Below are 18,853 nucleotides of genomic sequence, written 5' to 3'. Positions count from 1 at the left end.
CATCCCTTTAAAGTGTTCAAGTCTACAGAAATCCAGTGGGAGTGCAAACGTGTACAACCACTTTGGAAATCAATCTGGAGCTTCCTCAGAAACTGAGACTAGCTCTACTTCAAGATCTAGCAATACCACTCCTGGGCATATACCCAAAAGATGCTCCACCATACAACATGGACATTTGCTCAACCATGTTCATATCAGTTTTATTTGTAATATGCAGAAACTGGAACAACCTAGATATCACTCAACCAAAGAATGGATAAAGAAACTGTGAAACATTTACACAGTGGAATAATACTCAGCTATTAAAAACAAGAAAATCATGAAATTTGCAGGCAAATGACAGAACTAGAAAAATCATCCTGAGTGAGGTAACCCAAACCCACAACGACATGCATGGTATGTACTCACATATAAGAGGATATTAGCCACAGTACAGGATAACCGTACTGCAATTCTCAGGTCCAAAGAAGCTAAGTAACAAGGAGGATACAAGGGGTGATGCTGAAATCTCACTCAGGAGAAATAGAATGGAAAACGGAAATAGTTGTAGAGAGCAAACAAGGTAGGAGAGAGAGCTCAGAGAAAAACGAGGGTGAAGATCAGCCCTGAGGAGAACAGGAGTAGGACGACAGAGGCCCTACAAAGAGAAGAGAAACTGGGGAAGTGGGGCAGGAGCATCTCTGTGACAAACTGGAGACCTAAGACAGGGTACACTTCTGAGAGGAGATAGGGTTGACTCTAGCTGAGATTCCTAGTAGCAGGAGTCACAGGGACTGAAGAGGCCACCCTCTAACCAGACAGGATCCCTAGTTGAAGGAGGGGAACACCAACCCATCCACAAAACCTTCCATCCAAAATTTACCCTGCCTACAAGATGTGCAGGGATACAGATAGAGCAGAGATTTGTAGGATGTTCAACCAATGCCTGGCCCAACCTGAGGCCCACCCCATGGAAGAGAGTCAACCCCTGATACTACTAATAATATTCTGCTATGCCTAGCACAGCTGTCCTCTGAGAGGCTCTTTCCAACAACAGATTGAAACAGATGCCGAGACTCACAGCTAAACATTGCACTGAGCGCAGAGAGCCTTGTGGAAGAGTTGAGAAATGAATAGAAGGGAGGGGACAGAAGCCCCACAAGAAGAGCAACAGAGCCAACAACCAGGTCCCAGAGTGACTTGGAGAGACTGAAGAACCAACCAAGGACCGTGCATGCACTGGACCTAGGCTCCCTACACAGATATAACCAATGGGGAGTTCGGTCTTCATCCCAGGAAGCTGTCTCTGACATGGACTCAGTAGCCTGCTTTTAGATCACTTCCCCCTGGCTCAGCTGCCTTGCTAGGCCACAGGGGAAGAGGATGGGTTCGGTCCTGATGCAACTTGTTGTGCTGGGGTGGGTTGGTGGGAGGGGCTCTCCTTTTTGAGGAGTAGGGGAGGGGGGATACCGGAAGAGAGAGGGAGGGTGGGACCAGGAGGAGAGGAGGGTGGGGGCTACAATCATGATGAAAAGTGAATAAATCAATTAATTAATTAATTAATTAATTTAGAAAACCAACAAAAAATAAAAATAAAACCCCTTTTCTTCTTCTCTGGGGATGTTTACGTTTGGGGAAGGAAAGAATCCTCAATTCCTTAAAAAGTTAATTTAAACTAATTAATTTATGTCTTTACACATTAGAACTGTTATCATGGGTGTTACCTAAAGCAATTCTACTCCTTCACTCTATTTTAGGCAGCTGGATGGATTTGAGAGACACTTGGGGAAAAGCTGCATGGATGAATTAAGGAAAGGTTCTGGAGATGACTTGGTACTGAGACCAAGTTGGTGTACAGCAACCCATTCGACTGGTGAATGGAGCTGTCCCATGGTGCCCTTTTTCGTGGAGTCAGCACCACCAGGACTGTTTTCCCACAGAACACTTCAAAGAAGCCTTGCTTAAGCTCTACAAATAGTCTTGAGGTATATGCAAGGCCACAAGAATAAGTACTACTGTAAAAAACACAGACTACTACACACTTCTCACACACTGGCTCATTCAATATTTATCACAGCTATTAAACAGATACTTTAGAAATGATCAACACTGTGTAATTTATGAAGTCACAGCTCAGAGATGCTATTTTTCAAAAATGTAACTAATAATGACAATAGCAAAGTTGAAAAATTCTGTCCCAGGATTTCAGATTTTAACCTTGTATTGTGCAACCTCCCTGGTTATAATTTAATTTCTGTGATGCTTCTGTGCTTCTTTAGTATGCAGAGGTATCTTAGCTTTGGATTCAATCTGATTCTATGATATGGTCAATTTTCTCCCCTCATGGGGTAGAATTACATCATAAATTAAAAATACAACTCTTTGAAGGATTGTAACTCTACCACTATAGCTAATTACTTCTTATGGTACTTCTACCACTCTGGTGCAACTATGTATTAAGTTAGATAAGTATTAAGTATTAAGTCAGAGAGTATTACAAAACACTTGTTAAAAACATATAGGAGCGTACTGATCCAGCAAATTGTCCTCTGACCTCCACATACTCTGCCACCTGCAGCACACATGTTATACACACACACACACACACAGACACACACACACAGAGAGAGAGAGAGAGAGAGAGAGAGAGAGAGAGAGAGAGAGAGAGAGAGAGAGAGAGAGAGAGAGAGAATAAATGCAATTAAACTATTTTAAGGGATTTTTCTGGGAGGAAAACAGCCCGACTAATCTTAAGCTAAGTTCTGTGGCAACAGATTTACAATGTGACCCAGAGTGCTAAGCCACGTTACCCTGACCACGTTACCCTGACCACGTTACCCTGACCACGTTACCCTGACCATCCCTTCTCACTAGACCATAAACTACAAACATCACGTGTGTGACACTTGTCTCATAATTTTTATGAATCATTCAATGGCAGGTACTATTAAAGCATTTTTCAGAAAAAAGTTAGAATTTATATAAAAGATAATTTTTTAAAAAAAGTTGTGCTTTCTTTCAGAAATGTTAGAAAACACACATTTGAAGCAAAACTGCCTTGGTAGCCTTACAGAAGACACGACAAAGGCACTGATAAGTTGCTCAGAGAACATTTATTGACACTCACTGTGTCATCTCAGCAGAGAGATGCCACAAAACACTATCTGCACCAATAGTTGAAGGCTAAAGGTGTTGGCGCGGTAACCACCGGTGGATCTATTCCATGCCAGCCAAGCCAGGTCAATCAAGAAATTTGCAGCTGTTATGTCTGAGGTTTCTGATGTCAACTTAGCAATCTGCAAAAGTGGATCCCCTTTCTCACTCAGGCCCAGGTAGACGTCCAGCAAGAATATCAAAATTGCCAAATCTTTTGATCAAATGAGAGCTGTCAGCACACAGGTAGCTTTATCTAAACGTAGTTACCGACGAAAAAACTTACGCTGCTCCTGAAGAATTGGTTTTGGTTCTGAAAAAGAAGGGTGCTAATTTAACAATCTTGAGTATGAAGTATGAAGAATTATGAAAAAAAATAACATGGGATTAGTTTTTTAGACTAATCATGTTTGTATAAACTACTATAGTAGACATTAAAAAAAAACCATACTATCAGTAGTTTTTTAATTTTTGGCATATTTTGCTTTTGCTATTGGAATTGTTTTATGACTCATAATTCTCAGATGATGTGAGAAGAATAAGTTTAATCAATTGTTGCTTAAGTTGATACTTTCAGAATGGAATGAAAGGCTATTAGGAAGGACATTAGTCCAGTGGTGGTGCACACCTTTAATCCCAGGAGAGGCAGGCAGATCTCTGGATTCGAGGCCAGCCTGGTCTACATAGTGATTCCAGGACAGCCAGGGATACACAGAGAAACCCTGTCTCTAAAAATAAAAACAAAAACTTTATTCCCAGCACTTGGGAGGCAGAGGCAGGTGGATCTTTGTGAGTTCGAGGCCAGCCTGGTCTACAAAGTGAGTCCAGGACAGTCAAGGCTACACAGAGAAACCCTGTCTCAAAAAAAAAAAAAAAATACACACACACCAAAAAAAAAAAAAAAAAAAACCCCACACAAAAACAACAACAACAAAAAGGAAAAAAGCAACAAAAAAAGAAAGACAGTAGTCTTATATACATAATGTTACTATAGATGTACTTAGATATAAAATTATACAAAGAGATAATATTTGACTTGGGATTCACCTTAAAAATGAGATGCGTAAGAACATGCTTATTTTTTATTATATGAAAATGCCTTTTCCCACTGATCCTAGCTAATTCACAAACAACAATGGCAAACCTAAATTCCTCATGGGAGGCCAAAGCTCTGGGAGCCAATGCTATTATACAGGTTTCAACATGACTTTCAGTAGGCTATTTTGAGACAGAGATAGAGACACCCCCCCCTTTTTTTTTTCCATCATAGTGTGTTGTTATAGAGCCCTGTTTTGGCCTGTGATTGTCATAATGTTTTCAATTACCCACTCTGCCTAATTTACATACTAAAATGCATAATGAAGGGCAAGAGTGATGGCTCAGTTTTTACATGCACTGATTGTTCTTCTGGATGACCCGAGTTCAACATCTTGCACACACATGGTGGCTCTGTAGTTCCAGTTCCAGAAGATGCAAGGGCCACTTCCGGCCTCCAAAACCACCAGACAGACATGCAGTGCACAGGCATACAGGCAGTGAAAATACACGTAAGCATTAATTAAAAATGCCTGCTAAGTATGGACCCATTGGATAAAATGTAGTACATAAAGGATCAGGAGGTAGGTGTGCTCTCAGGGATGCTCTCGTGGTACTGGAGCCCATTGCCTGCAGATGGAGGGGAATGACTGCACACCTAAAAACATAGGGTTTAGTTAGTGACCGGTTTGGATATCAAGTATCCACCAAAAGGCTGTACTGACTGCAGATGGGCATTTGAGAAGGCACTGGCTCACAAAGGTTCTTCTCATGCCCATACATGGATCAATGCACCGAGAGCATTCAATAAGTGGTCAGACCCTACTCTAGCCCTCCCATCAATCACTGCTGAATGGCAGCGAGGCCTTGGTGGAAGCAGGGTTTTTGTTTTGTTAGATGAATTAAAATCGAGGCCAGAAGTAGACTGCTCTGATCAATAAGGAATGTTGCCTCCTATAAAGAAGAAGTCTACATACACCAATTCTAGACAGTTATGGTCAGCTCCCTAAGGGAAGGCTTCCTGGATGAACATGTCCTTTTAAGGGGTGTTTTAACTACTAACTCACTTTATTACAGTGGTCCTCACACTCTGGAACCAAAGAATTTCCCTGCCCAGGATTAGCAGGATGTTCTGCAGATCTGAAGATGGGCTAGGATGTGAGGAGTGGTGAGACGGTGCTGAGACCTGAGAGATTCTCAGATAGCTTCAGTGAACATTGGGCCGCCTTCATACCATCATCCAATCTCAACGCAGCTATGAGAAAGAAGCTCTCTCTTCAGGGTACCATAGGTTGTCAGTGGTCCACAGTAGATTAACATGGCCATATGGACTGATAGTCACTGACATTCATAAGATGGTTTTTGTTTGTTTTGGTTTTTTGCAGCAGATCATGTTTTCATTTTTTATTATGAAAAACATATGAGTTATATGAATAATACAAGAGAATTATACACATCACTATAAAATGCGTATAAAGAATTATGATACAGTATATGCCATATGTGGCAGCTTAATTGAGAATGGCCCTCTTAGGGTCATATAATTGGTCCCCAGTTGGTGGAACTGTTTGGGAAGGATTAGGAGGTGTGGCCTTCTTGGAGGGGATGTGTGCCTGGGGTGAGCTTTGAAGTTTCAAAACCCCACACCGTTCCTAGCGCCCTCTCTTGTCCATGCTTGTGGATCAAGATGTGAGTTTTCAGCTGTTCTTTTGCCCCACCATTGTCGACTTCTGCAATCATAAGCCAAATCAAACACTTTCTTTTGTAAGTTATCTCAGTCATAGTGTTTGATCATAGCAATAGGAAAATAACTAAGATAACATACAAATATGTATATATGTTATTTACACACATATATTTTACCTACATACACGTGTATATGTCATCATATAATTCTGCACTCTACATTCTCCCTGGTATCACCAAGGATGCCAAAAAGGAGGCTACTGTTTGTCATCTAGAAGGACAATGGTAGTTTAGATTAAGTAATGATTTTGACTACATTAACATTCTGAAAACAAAAATATGATGGCTATAACAAGTATGCATGTAAGAAATTGAACAAGAAGAGGTTGGATTCAGGATAAGTTTGAAAGGATAACAGATAGGATTTGGTACCAGGGTGAATGTAGAATATTATAATTTTTAAAGTCATATTGCATAACCACACACACATATAACATACACACATATGTATGGTATTTCTGTATTATGATTATATTTACCATATATACATTTTATAAATATACATACAAATTCTCCTCTTAAACATCTAAAATCTGTGTGAATACAAGCCTCCCTCTTCAGTGTTCACAGTTTACAGACAGTCTTTACCATTCTTACTTAGTCTAAATTTTCATCTTTATCCTAGATGGCAGACAACAGCCTCCTTTCTGATCCCTAGTGATATTTTACATCCCAAACAAAATACTGTTTTCGTCAGTGTAGTCAGAGAAATCCTTTTAAATGCTAGTTGAAATTACTTGTGTTCTGAGAGAGAACCCTACATTCAGCTTTCCTCTTTGTGACCCAAACAAATGATGTGGCCCCCACATTTCCCCACACCACGCCTATGGCCTTTCCACAAGCCCATTTCCCCCTTTATACAAGATTCTTTGTTTCTTGTGTGCAGGGCGAGCTCCAACTCCTGGTTAGTACAGTGGCTTGTCCACGTGTCTGTCTGAAAGGGTGACTTTCCATTGCAAGCCACTCCCTGGCCCCCTGTCCTGCCTCCTCTCACTATCACTTTCATTGTGAAGGCTTCCTGCCATCCCTGTTTAAACGCACACTCCTGCTCCTGTCTAGCATCTCGATCCCCCCAGAAGGCTGAAAGCAGGCCTACTCAGACCCCTCTCCTCACAGAACCACAGTACCTCTAATAGTCAATAAACAGCATTTTCTACTGTGGATCCAAAAATCATCCGTGAAGTATTTATTCATTTAAAAAAATTATTTATTGCAATTATGTGTATGTCTGTGTGTCTGTGTGTTTGTGCAGGTGTCTGCAGATGTCTGTAGAAGCTAAAAGAGATCATCAGATCCTGGACCTGAAGTTACAGGCTATTATGAGCTGTCTACTGTGGGTGCTGGGAACAAAACCTGGGCCCTTGGCAAGAGCCTCAAGTACTCTTAACCACAGAGCTTCTTTCCAGCCCCAGGCTTTTATTCTTAACGAAACTGCTGGGCACTAAGGTAGACACAGCAAGAGCTAGTGGCCTTGCATAGTGCTGAAAGAGGCTTGGGAGGACCCCTGACAAAGCACAGTGGTTCTTACCCTGTGCAGTATGTCATCCTGTTCCTGTCCCATACTCTGCTCCCCTGCATGACCACCGTCCACCAACATTGGTGGTCCCGGTGACCCAGACAACAGGATTCTTTCTTAGCTAGCTAGAGCCACCTTTCTCATGAGTGACCAAATTTCAGCTAACAGTAAGAGTTTGTGCATTTTATAAGAGAAGATCATCAAGTGGAAGAAAGTCCAAATCATTAGGGAGTTAAAAAGACTCTGGGTGGTAGCATCACCAACAACTGTACCTTGGTTAGCTAACTCCTTCCACCTCTCTTTGTTCTGCTGAATGATGTCCACCAGGTTGTTTTTGAAACTCTTCAGGTCCACGGCCTGAAGAGAGTAGTCTGGGGTATAGCTCCCATCGCTCATGAAGACTTTCGTACTTGGCCGCCTCAGAGGATCAGCAACGTGGAACCCGACCATGGTGGATGAGCTACCATTGACACCCAAAAAAAGCAAGACAAGAAAGTGAAGATACCATACGAGAAAGTTTTACAAGACCCACTGGAAGAAGACAACAGCCACACTGACCCAGATGTGAGCATGTGGCTAGTGCTTACCCCTTATAGCCACTTTCCCACGTGGGGAGGGCCTGGGACTATCCTTAGCACACTTCAGGGTACTTTATTGTCTGTCTCTGTCTCTTTCTCTCTCTCTCTTTCTCTCTCTGTGTGTGTCTCTCTCTTTTCTTTCTCAAAATTGATTAAACTCTTATTTATCCAATATTCTGATTATGGTGTAGCCTCTACCCACTTCCTCCCAGTTCCTTCCTGTCTCCCTTCCCATCCAGATCCACACCTTCTCATCCATAACATTCCCAGATCAATTGCAAAGGGACTGTATTACAATATATAGCCACTAGATGGCAATACTACCTAATAATTACAGTAAGAACCACAGGCCTACCTTTGAGGAAAGGATATTTGGTGAAAGCTCTTTAAAATCTTAAAGACAAAAAATATACAGAAAAAAATTATACCTGCTTGCCCCATAGTTAGAAGATTCTGATCTTGAGGCTTCCTCTATAAGAGGAATAATAATTTTCTCTGTCGAGTCTGTCAGAAGAGTAAATGTTGGCTCCACTATGAAATCAATGAAACCTGAAAAAGCAAAGTGTACAGAAGAATAGATACATTCAAGTGTAGTGTCCAGATGGATAGATACAATCAAGTGTAGTGTCCAGGAGGATAGATACAATCAAGTGTAGTGTCCAGATGGATAGATACATTCAAGTGTAGTGTCCAGATGGATAGATACACTCAAGTGTAGTGTCCAGATGGATAGATACATTCAAGTGTAGTGTCCAGGAGGATAGATACAATCAAGTGTAGTGTCCAGGAGGATAGATACAATCAAGTGTAGTGTCCAGGAGGATAGATACAATCAAGTGTAGTGTCCAGGAGGATAGATACAATCAAGTGTAGTGTCCAGATGGATAGATACATTCAAGTGTAGTGTCCAGATGGATAGATACATTCAAGTGTTACAGCATCCTGAATCCCATGGTAGGTCACAGTTAGTGCTTCCTGAGACACTGCATAAAGGCAAGCAGGCACTGCAGAACTGGCTAAGCTGGGGACAGCAGCAATCTTCAGAGGCTGCTAACTACTTTGTGTAATGACACATTCAGTGGTAGAACTGACAACTTACACTTCCTAGCCCAAGCACGTGGTCTTTCCTCTTTAATATTTCACCCTTTGTGCTGTCCTAACTGTGGAACCAGCTCTAGTTGTCAGGAATGTCTTTTCTTCTTAACGAGAAGCTTTGGAATGACCCTCACTTTGCTTTTGGTTGTTGAATGTTACATGCCAGAAAGAAACACTGTCTAAACTCTAAAGAAACCAGCTAATTGAAGGTCCCCACCCTCAGGCCACAGGAAGACAGCTACTTTTATTTTATCGGTTTTTTTTTCTCTTACTGCATCAGAGGCCTCCATCAGTGCCACTATTATTTCAAATCATTGTGTATTGTTGTCTGGATGTAAAGCGTTAGTTCGCAGAGTGTGGGTGTGTGCTGTCAAACCAGCAGAGAGAACATTTCAATCTGCGGGAGACACCCTAAGCCCACCACTTGGAGATGTCAGGACTGAGTGATGACTTAATTGTAAAGTGCCCATCAAGATGGAAAGTGACAGACAACACAGAGCCTTGTCCACAGGATACATTTGCCTCTCAGTGGTGAGGGGAAAGAAGAGACAATAACTGTTTTAAGCTCCTTAAATTAAAGGTGTAAGGCAACCACAAAGCGATTGGGTGTTTCTTGCTTTGAACCCACCTGGGAACACAGACTAACATTTGAACAGCAAGAAAAAGAGGGTCTGAATGTGGCATATGCATACATGCAAATCATCCAATGAATGCTTGACCAAAAGTATTGGGTGCTTGACACATCTCAACTTTTACAAATGCCTTCAGTAATTTTGAATCTTAATTGACACTTCAAAGTAAAATTATTCATTCACCCAGAGTTTTAACTCCCTGGCACAGGTAGATTGTCCAATGAGTCAGCACCTTTACTGACAAAAGAGGAGTGTGTATCAGAGCCACCAGCCACTGGGATTCAGTCATTCCCAGCTTGATTGATGAGGTCCTGAGTCTCCAACATCCATGGTTTCTGACAGGTGGTAAGCACCTATGTTTTAGTCACCAAGCAGCTGTTGGAAGTTGGCTGGGAAGGGGAAAGGTTACAGCCAGCAGCTTTCCCACTGCCCTGCAGCTCTGTGATAGGTAGGTGCACCAGAGCCCACCTCCAGAGAAGGGATACTGATTCTTAAACCAGGTCATTCTGTAAGGAGGATGCTGGCTGTCAGAATGCCATCAGAGACTAACACCAGGAAGCTTAGCTTATATTTTCATAGTGACCTGAACTGACGTTCCCTACAAATACAGGTCGGAGTAAATGTAGCTGGAAGTGATATCTTTTTGCAAATCTCCTTCTGCTGGCTCATCTGTTCAGATCTCAAGGACTGTCCCCCTTAAGGGTACGAGTTTGCATTGAGCATATGACAAAAAGTTAGCAATAACCCAATAGGAAGTTTGATATTTTCTTTGAGTTGCTTTATGTCCAAAAGATTAAATTATAGAAAATAATAATCAGCAATTTGACGAAACAAAAGAACCAGTCCCTTACACAAGAGGAAAGTCCTTATTTACCAGGATTAAAACCAAGAATGACAATTGTATTGGCTAATTGTGCTTTGAGGCAGGTAAGCATAGGGAATAGTTCAGTGGCCTAGAACTCTGCTTGTTTTGTGTGATGCATACCCTTTCCCAATACTGCTCTTGGCAGCCTACCTCTTTTACTTGTGCGTTCTATGCACACCTACCCCTCTACAACCACAGACTTCCACATGCAACCTGCGCTATCTACACTCCTCTGCTCCCCTAACAACAGTGAAACTTGAAATAGTTTCTGTTCAATCAGAAGCATTCTAGTAAGGAATGTGCATGGTAGGGAAATGACCACGAGATCTAATGGAGAGCTGCTGTAAGTACACTGCTTAGAACCTGGCCCCTCTTTCCCTTAGAACACACAAAGACTTCACTTACAGGGAGCGCTTTCCTGTTGCTTTCCTTTAAACTTCCTGAAACCTGGGTGGGTTTTTACTTTAATTCCTTGGTTGAGAACCAAGAACCTGGAAACACCTGGCCTTGAGCAGCATTAGCAGCTTTATTGGATTCACTGTGTGAATATACTTAATTGATTCTCAGGAAGCATTATCTGGACCAGCCTAAGGCCAAAGTTTATCCCGAGTGCAGAGCGCGGTTGACCCGGCAGCCTTTGTCCAGCGCAGCACACACATGGGAGCACTGACAAGTCCACCCGCTGCTCAGGACACTATTCAGGATTACCTATTTGAGACTGCGCAACCATTGTTGACTTCCGATCACATAGTGGAGAGAATGGGAGTCCTAATTCAGCTTCCTTGTCTCCCTGGGGAAAGAAAATGAATGACCAGAATCAAGCGGAAGAATGTAAGAAAGTGTGCAGTCTAGACAGAGTAATGTAAAACCAGCACTTTTTTTTCATGTTTAAAGCAGTGATGTGCACACGCTTCCTTATATCATTAAAGTCCAAGTTCATATAATTTCTCTTGAATAGTTTTTTTCTGAGGGTTTTTTCTACTGCTAACGCATCTCTAAATATCGCTGTAGTAACAGTACAACCCCTTGACTCTAAAGAAGCAAACATTAAGTCTTCTGCACTGGATCAGTCATGTCAGTGTGTTATTGAGAAGTTAATTAACAACCAAGCTTATGGACTTTTCTTCAGTTTTTAGATTCTACTCAACAAAGTTTTAAAACAAGATTTTGTATTGAACTGCTTGAGTACTTTGAAACTTATTTCCATTCATTGGCTAAGATTTATTAAATGTCTCACAAAATAATGATTTTTATAATACATTTAGAATAAGATTCAAAAGTATTACCAATAGTTAATTATTGAATAAAATATCCCTAAGGGTTTATATTAGAACATAATGACACTATTGTTGTTTAAAATAGAAATAAGACAGATGATAGACTTAATGGGAAACATGATATTAAAGACATTTATTTGGTATTTACAGATACACTTGTCCTTAACTGACAGTATAATGTTTGCATTTGGCTGATGTTATTGTTTGAATATTTTCTGTTTATAGCTTAACAACACAGCAATAGAATAGATTCTATAAATCTATTTCTATATTATATGGTTCTTTGAAAGACTGAAAAAATTATTTATGGCTGAAAAAGCCTTTGTGATACTGTACGCTGTGTAAGCTCCATTTTCTTTTCCAAGACAGGGTTTTTATCCTGGACTCACTTTGTAAACCAGACTGGACTCAAACTCATAGAGATCCATCTGCCTCTGTCTCCTGAGTGCTGGTATTACAGGTGTGTGCCACCACACCCATCTTTGTTCTCTCTGTGTAAACCCATTTTAAACACTGCTGAGATTCCATTTTTATCTGAGACCTAAGTATTTGACACTTACATGCAGAGTTGGCCTTTCTATAGATGGTGTTGGGAGTTTAATGTTCTTTTTCTGTTCCCTGTACCTTTCAATTAATTTAGAATATAAAATTCTCATCACTAAAAGCACTGAAGTGAAAATGCAGTAACAATTCAATTTATTTATAAATATTTCAAAATTTTACTTATTTTTTTTGGAATGAACAAAGGCCATGGGTCAGAAGAGGTCAGCAGGGGTAAGCAGGGGGCCCTGAGCCAGACCATGGAAGAACTGAACAGGACACCATAGAGTACTGCTGAGGAAGGGAGGTATATAAAGTGAAACTGTGTTACCTCAGTGTAAGTTCGACCAACCTTATAAGGTCCTTATTCTCTCCCCAGGCAGGGAATACTTAGTTTTTATTAAAATAAAATTAAGGACCCAAACAGTAGGCATCCTACATAACAACTGCCTCATATTTATCTTGAAAATTGTACATCCTGTGAAAAATACTATATTTAGTAGACCAAAATAGACCTTATAGAATCAATAACTTACTAAGCCTAATAAATATATTTTCTGGTGTTTTAATTGACCTATGAATGTGGTAAGAGAACACACCAAGTCAGTTAACTCCACAGCAGCTCTCTGTGACTGTCCTGACTCTGGGCACTGATCTGAGGGAGGAGCCTAGAGGTGCTGAGGCAGCAGAAGTGGCCACATCAAACTGCGACAGGAGAGTGTGCTGTCCGGCGTCTGACAGCTCATGCCCATCTCAGTGTTTCCACCCAGCTTGCCAAGGTCTCTCCTTTAAATGGCCATGACAAAAAGCTAGTAGTTGGTTTTCTTCTTTCTAAACACAGTAAAAGGCTCTGCTGGCTATCAGCGAGATGCCAATCTAATACTTTATTTATTTTTATTTTTTTAATCCCACTAAAACTTAAACAAATTCTATGGCTGTAAATAAATAAATCACCTGAAAGAAGATGGCGTGCAGAAGCCCAGGAACCTTGCGGCACCGAGACCCGGATCTGAGTCTCCAGAGTAATAGTAACAGGCCCGGTGACGGGAGGTGAGGGAGCCCTGGTCTGTAGGCAAGCTGAGATGCACTTAGCCATCTCTGGAGAACTGGCATAAGGAATGTCCTCAGTGTGACTGCTTTCCTTTACTCCTTCTAGAAATGGCCCTCAGAAATTCTCACAAAGTCACCCAAATAGGTTACATGTTTAATGGCCATAGAAGCTGCCACAGCTATATTCAGTTATATGTCTGATAGAATGCAACTGTGTATTTTTATGATAAGCATTTTTTTTTTTTTTACCAAACATTAGGATCACTTGTGTACCTACTGTTTATAGCGTTTTCTCAACTCTCAGAACTGGCTTTGATTTTAACATTTTGAACTATATTTCTTTATGCTCATTTAGTCTGTGTGTAATTTTCATTGATGCCCGATCTTTGACTGAGAGTGGATTGGCTGAGTGTATTTTTAGTAGTGTGGGAAAATTTACTTTGAAATGTCATACTTTACAGTACATCTAGCAATACTAAAGAAAACAGGGAAACTTGGTAATATACAATTTAAGAGCTGGAAAATCATCACTCTGTCTTTTTCCTTACTGATAACCTACTTTTCAAACCATTTGTTTCTCTCTGACATATAAGACAATATTGCTTAACAGATGTTGGTTTTTTAAAATTAAGATTGTGTTTCACAAAAGAATGAGGTAAAGAGAGAAAATATTAATTTACTTATTGAGCTTATAGTGAAAAAAATTAATGGAAGTGCTTATTTTTAAATTTAGTTATGTGAGCTTCTCATCCTGCCAACTAGTATGTATCTAAGAAGAGTGAAAGAGGCTTGAGTCTGTCTTATTTTGCTATTGATTACTATTTTGGCTGGTACTTCTGTCTTTTGTGTCAGTCACAGTTGAAATAGATGGAGCATCTTTCACATATATTTATACTAGTCAAAAGTGCCGGTGTTGACTTGTTAAGCACTCAAAGAAAAGACACTATATGCACTGATAAATATGGCAGGCTTGTGCCTTGAGATGAGGACCTGTCAAGTCTCCTGCGACACAAGCACGTCATCAAAGGTCTAAAACCAGTGTTTCTCAGGACTGTGAATTCTAGGTACAACCTCGGTGTCCTCTGGTCACAACTCCTCCTGGATAGGTAAAGTTGAGGCAGCTGACCAAAGACAGAAAGAGAGCTGGCTGAGTTGAAGAAGATGAAACAAAGAGCTGGTCTTCACCCTGCCCTCCAAACACAGTGTACTCAAAAGCCCTGTGTCATTTTGTCAGAAAGTAGTTTAACAAACTTGTTACACAAACGAACACAAATTCACTTAGACATTAACATAGCACAAACTTCCTCTGTATTTTTTTTTTAATATGATCCACCTCCCACAAACACACAGTTAGGGAGGGAGAGAGTTCTTACTCCTAAAAGTTCTCAAAGTTACAACATTCTTTTCACAGGTATTTCTGACGTTTCATATTTATATTCATCTTCTAATTTTGCTCAACACCAACTGAACATCCAGATGTGGTAGCTCATGCCTTTAATGTCAGCACTTGGCGGCTGAAGCAGAAGGGCCCAAACTCAAAGCCAACCTACACTATAAAGTGAGTTCTAGACCAGAATGCACTACAACGCGAGGCCCTGTCTCAAACAGAAACAAAGAGAAAAGCAGAAACAAAACAAGTAAGCAAAAAACTTAAAAACAGAACTCCACTTGAAGGAATTCAAAGAGTTGGGGCCTCAGATGTTAGCCTCTGGCCTTGAAGGGCCGCCATGGTGTGCACTCATATGGACACCTGCACAAAGATAAAGACAAACACAGATCTTATTTTTTAAAAAAGGATAAATTTGCTTACTGCCACACAATTATGTATCTGCTGCATTTGCATTGTGGGAAGTCTTTCTCAGCTTATTTGCTTTGGTGTCTTTGAAGAGCATCACATGACTACACATGTGTAGCCTTATTTCTCGAGTCACTGTTAGATTGCATCGATCTATTTACTCTCTATATGCCAGTGACAGACTGATCGTTTCTATATTATGAAATGCTAGTTATGTAGTATGGGACAGTGGATGCTCCAGCCTTTTCCTCTTCTACAGAATTGCCATGGCCATTTTAGATTTGTGCATTTCCATTTGTATTGTAGGATCAGAGTTCTAGCATCCACAAAGAGGTCCACTAAGATTTGCTGCTGCTGCTGCTGCTGCTGCTGCTGCTGCTGCTGCTGTTTTGGAGACAGGGTCTCTCTGCGTAGTCTTGGCTGTCCTAGACTTGCTTTGTCGACCAGGCTGGCTTCAAACTCACAGTGATTTGCCTGCCATCTGCCTCATCTGGGAAGAGCAAACCTCAGTTGAGAGGATGTCTCAGTCAGACTGGCTTGTGGGCGAGGCAACACTGTAGAGTGATTTCTTGATTAATTACTGATGTAAGAGGGTCCAGCCCCCAAAGTTAGCTGAGCTAGGCATGGAGAGCAATCTAGTAACTAGTGTCCCTATGCAGTCCTACCTCAGTTTCTGTCCTGGCTTGCCTTGATAATGGCTATAACTTGTATAACTTGTAAAATATAACAAACCATTTCCTGCCCAATCTGTTTTGGCCAGTGTTTTTGTCACAGCCACGAAATCAAACTACAGCACTAATTAACATGGACTGTCTGTCCATTTATACGTGTGTGTGTGTGTGTGTGTGTGTGTGTGTGTGTGTGTGTGTGTGTGTTATTACATTCTCTGGTCTTCCGCGTAGGGTTTTGAATGCATTTACCTAAATGTATCCTTAATACTTTGTTTTATGCTCTCTTAAGTAACATTATGTTTTAAACTTAATTTTCTTTTTTTTTTTTTTTTCCTATCAAAACTGTGTTTGTTTGGGTGGTTCCTCCTCATCTTGAATCAGGGGCTTTCGCTGCTAACTCCTGAGGAGCATCCTCCTGTCAGCCTTGCTTTTCCTCCTATAGGCTGGCAGAGAAGAGTGGAGCAGCCAACCCTCGAGATGACTATTTGTGCATAGCTAAAGGACAAGGTGACTTGCTAGCATCCTGCTAACATCCTTGTTACCATCCATTCGACAGGAATCAGACTCCGCACCAGGAGCTTTTTCTTGTGTTTCTGGATGAAGGAGCTCCTTTGTGAGAGGCATGGCCTGCTATGGGGAGTCATCTGGGCTGGGAAGGCTAAACTTTCAGATTGTTTCCTGCATTGGTTCTGCCAGCTTTTTTTTTTTTTCATATGAGGTTAGTTTTATTTTATCCACTCTACTTATGATTTCTTTCCTGTGCTTCTTTGTACTGATTAAGACTTCATATGGAATATTTAAGAGAAACAGTTGATACTCTGATCTTAGCATAAAAATGTTGTGTGTTTCCCCTGGAGTACTGCATTAGCTTTGACCCTCTGTTAGGCTTAGAGACATCTCCTAATTAGTTTGCTGGGAGTTTGTGTAATTAGAATGTTGAGTTTTGTCAAGTGCATTCTGTTAATCTATTGATATGACCGTGTGATTTTCCTGCTTTATTCTTTTTATATAGTTCAGTATAATCAGGAAATGTTCAGGATGCAGGTTCATAACACACTATGTGTTCTTTTACAATATTATGGATTTGACTTGCCAATATGTTAAGTTTCTCCATCTAGACTCATGACAGATATGGGCTATAATTTCTTTATTTGAAACATCTTAGTCAGGTTTTATGAGCAATATGCTGTCAATTTTTTTATTTCTCAATCATGAAAATTTTGTATAAAACTGACATTTTCCCCTTAAAATTCTTGAGAAACTTGAGATTTCTCAACTGAACTAAATAATGAGAATTGAAATTAAAATAAAAAATTGGAGCCATCTAATCCTAGTTCAAATCCTAATGGGAGCTTTGTCTGCATGTATGTCTGTGCACTGCATGTGTACCTGGTATACACAGAGGCCAGGAGAGGGTGTCAGATGCCGTGAAAGTGGAGTTACTGGTTTTGTGAGCAGCCATGTGGGTACTGAGAATTCGAACAAGGTCTCTTTCCTCTGGAAAAGCAGCCAGTGCCCTTAACTGCTGAGCCATCTAACTACCCCAAATCCTGGGTTTTCTCATGTGGGATTATATTATAAGTTCAATTTAAACAATAAGTATATGAATAGTCATTGTAGCTTTGTCTTCTGTCTAGGTTGGTAATTTATATCTCTTTTGAAGAATTTGGCAATTTTATTTGTTATCACTATTATTTGGCATAGATTGTTCATACTATTTTGTACCCTTTTGACACATATAAGCTCTGTAATAATAACCCATCTTCCATGTATATTTCTCCCTCCTTTTGATTTTGCAAGTAATTTTATTACTTTTTCAGTTGGTTTTTGTCTCTATTAATTTTGGCTATAGTTTCCCTTTGCTCTCTCTCACTGATTTTTGTTTTATATTTATTATTACCTCCTATCAAGTTATTTTAGTTCAATTTTTCTTAAATTTCACCTACATTCTTAAGATAAAACTGATCAGTGATTTTTATACTTTTGGTCTTTTAAAGTAAGAAAACCATATAATGTTACAAAATGTCCTCAAAGTACAGTCTTGGTTGCATCCAAGATACTGCCTTGAGTTGTATTTTTATGATCATTCAGTTTAATATATTTAAAATTTTTTCACACCTATTTAATAAAATTCACAACACTGTGGACACTGAAGTGCAGAGGGGATTTCAGGCCCAAATTCTTCATCTTGGAGTTGACATGTCCCAATGCCACCTGGAGACCCAGCGGCGCTCATGTGTGGGACACTCCCGTCCCTCTCTTACCTGCTTTATCTGGCCATTACTGAACTGCATCCTTTGTGACAAATTTTCTAGTTGTCATTATAATACTAGCCCTGACTTCTATGGACTAACAAATTTCCGACTCAACTGGATTTGTAACTAACTGGTTAGAATCCAACATTTCTGTGTCCGGTGCCTCCACCTGGGGCTGAAGTCTGAAGTGGATCCTGTCTTTCGTCAGCCTAGTAGCATCTGACTTGTGGAGGTGAAGCCAGCCTTGAGGGGTTAGCATCACCTTTATACGGCAGCATCGTAACTTTGGACATGGATACATTAGAACAGGGACACAACACAGGAAACAACTGCTGCGGCAAAGAACAGGCTTCTCCTCCCCGCCAGGCTTTTATCTGTTGTTTCATTTAGGCAGGTGCCTGTCCAGCTACGTTTCCCTCCGCTTCCTTTGCAGCTACATGAATGAACTTTGAGCAGGAGGAAATACTTAGAAGGTTGTGTGTCACCAGCACCCCCCGAGCCTTCTTGCCCTTTTTATTGTGCAAGTCATTTGCTGTCCCTGCTCTCAAACACACCTATTAATGACAACAATTCTAACCTGGTTGTCTATTCCTTTCTTTCCCGAGTGGCACACCCTCATATCTCTTTAAAAGACATTTAATACTATTTTGGATTATCTAATGTATT

At 40.6% G+C, this 18,853-nt stretch overlaps 1 protein-coding gene across 1 annotated transcript in view; it reads right to left on the bottom strand.

Annotated features, from left to right (window-relative positions):
* Pde1a (phosphodiesterase 1A) overlaps positions 1-18,853 on the bottom strand; it is a 274,118-nt gene that overhangs the window by 12,293 nt on the left and 242,972 nt on the right. The window contains exons 11-13 of the mRNA XM_051167128.1: positions 11,308-11,389; positions 8,436-8,556; positions 7,702-7,889 (exon numbers count right to left, since the gene is read on the bottom strand). Coding sequence (XP_051023085.1) covers positions 7,702-7,889; positions 8,436-8,556; positions 11,308-11,389 — 391 coding nt within the window. The remainder of the gene's footprint in view (positions 1-7,701; positions 7,890-8,435; positions 8,557-11,307; positions 11,390-18,853) is intronic.

The sequence above is a fragment of the Acomys russatus genome, chromosome 24 (assembly GCF_903995435.1).
Source record: "Acomys russatus chromosome 24, mAcoRus1.1, whole genome shotgun sequence".
Classification (NCBI taxonomy): domain Eukaryota; kingdom Metazoa; phylum Chordata; class Mammalia; order Rodentia; family Muridae; genus Acomys; species Acomys russatus.
This window is presented reverse-complemented; position numbering and strand designations above follow the sequence as displayed.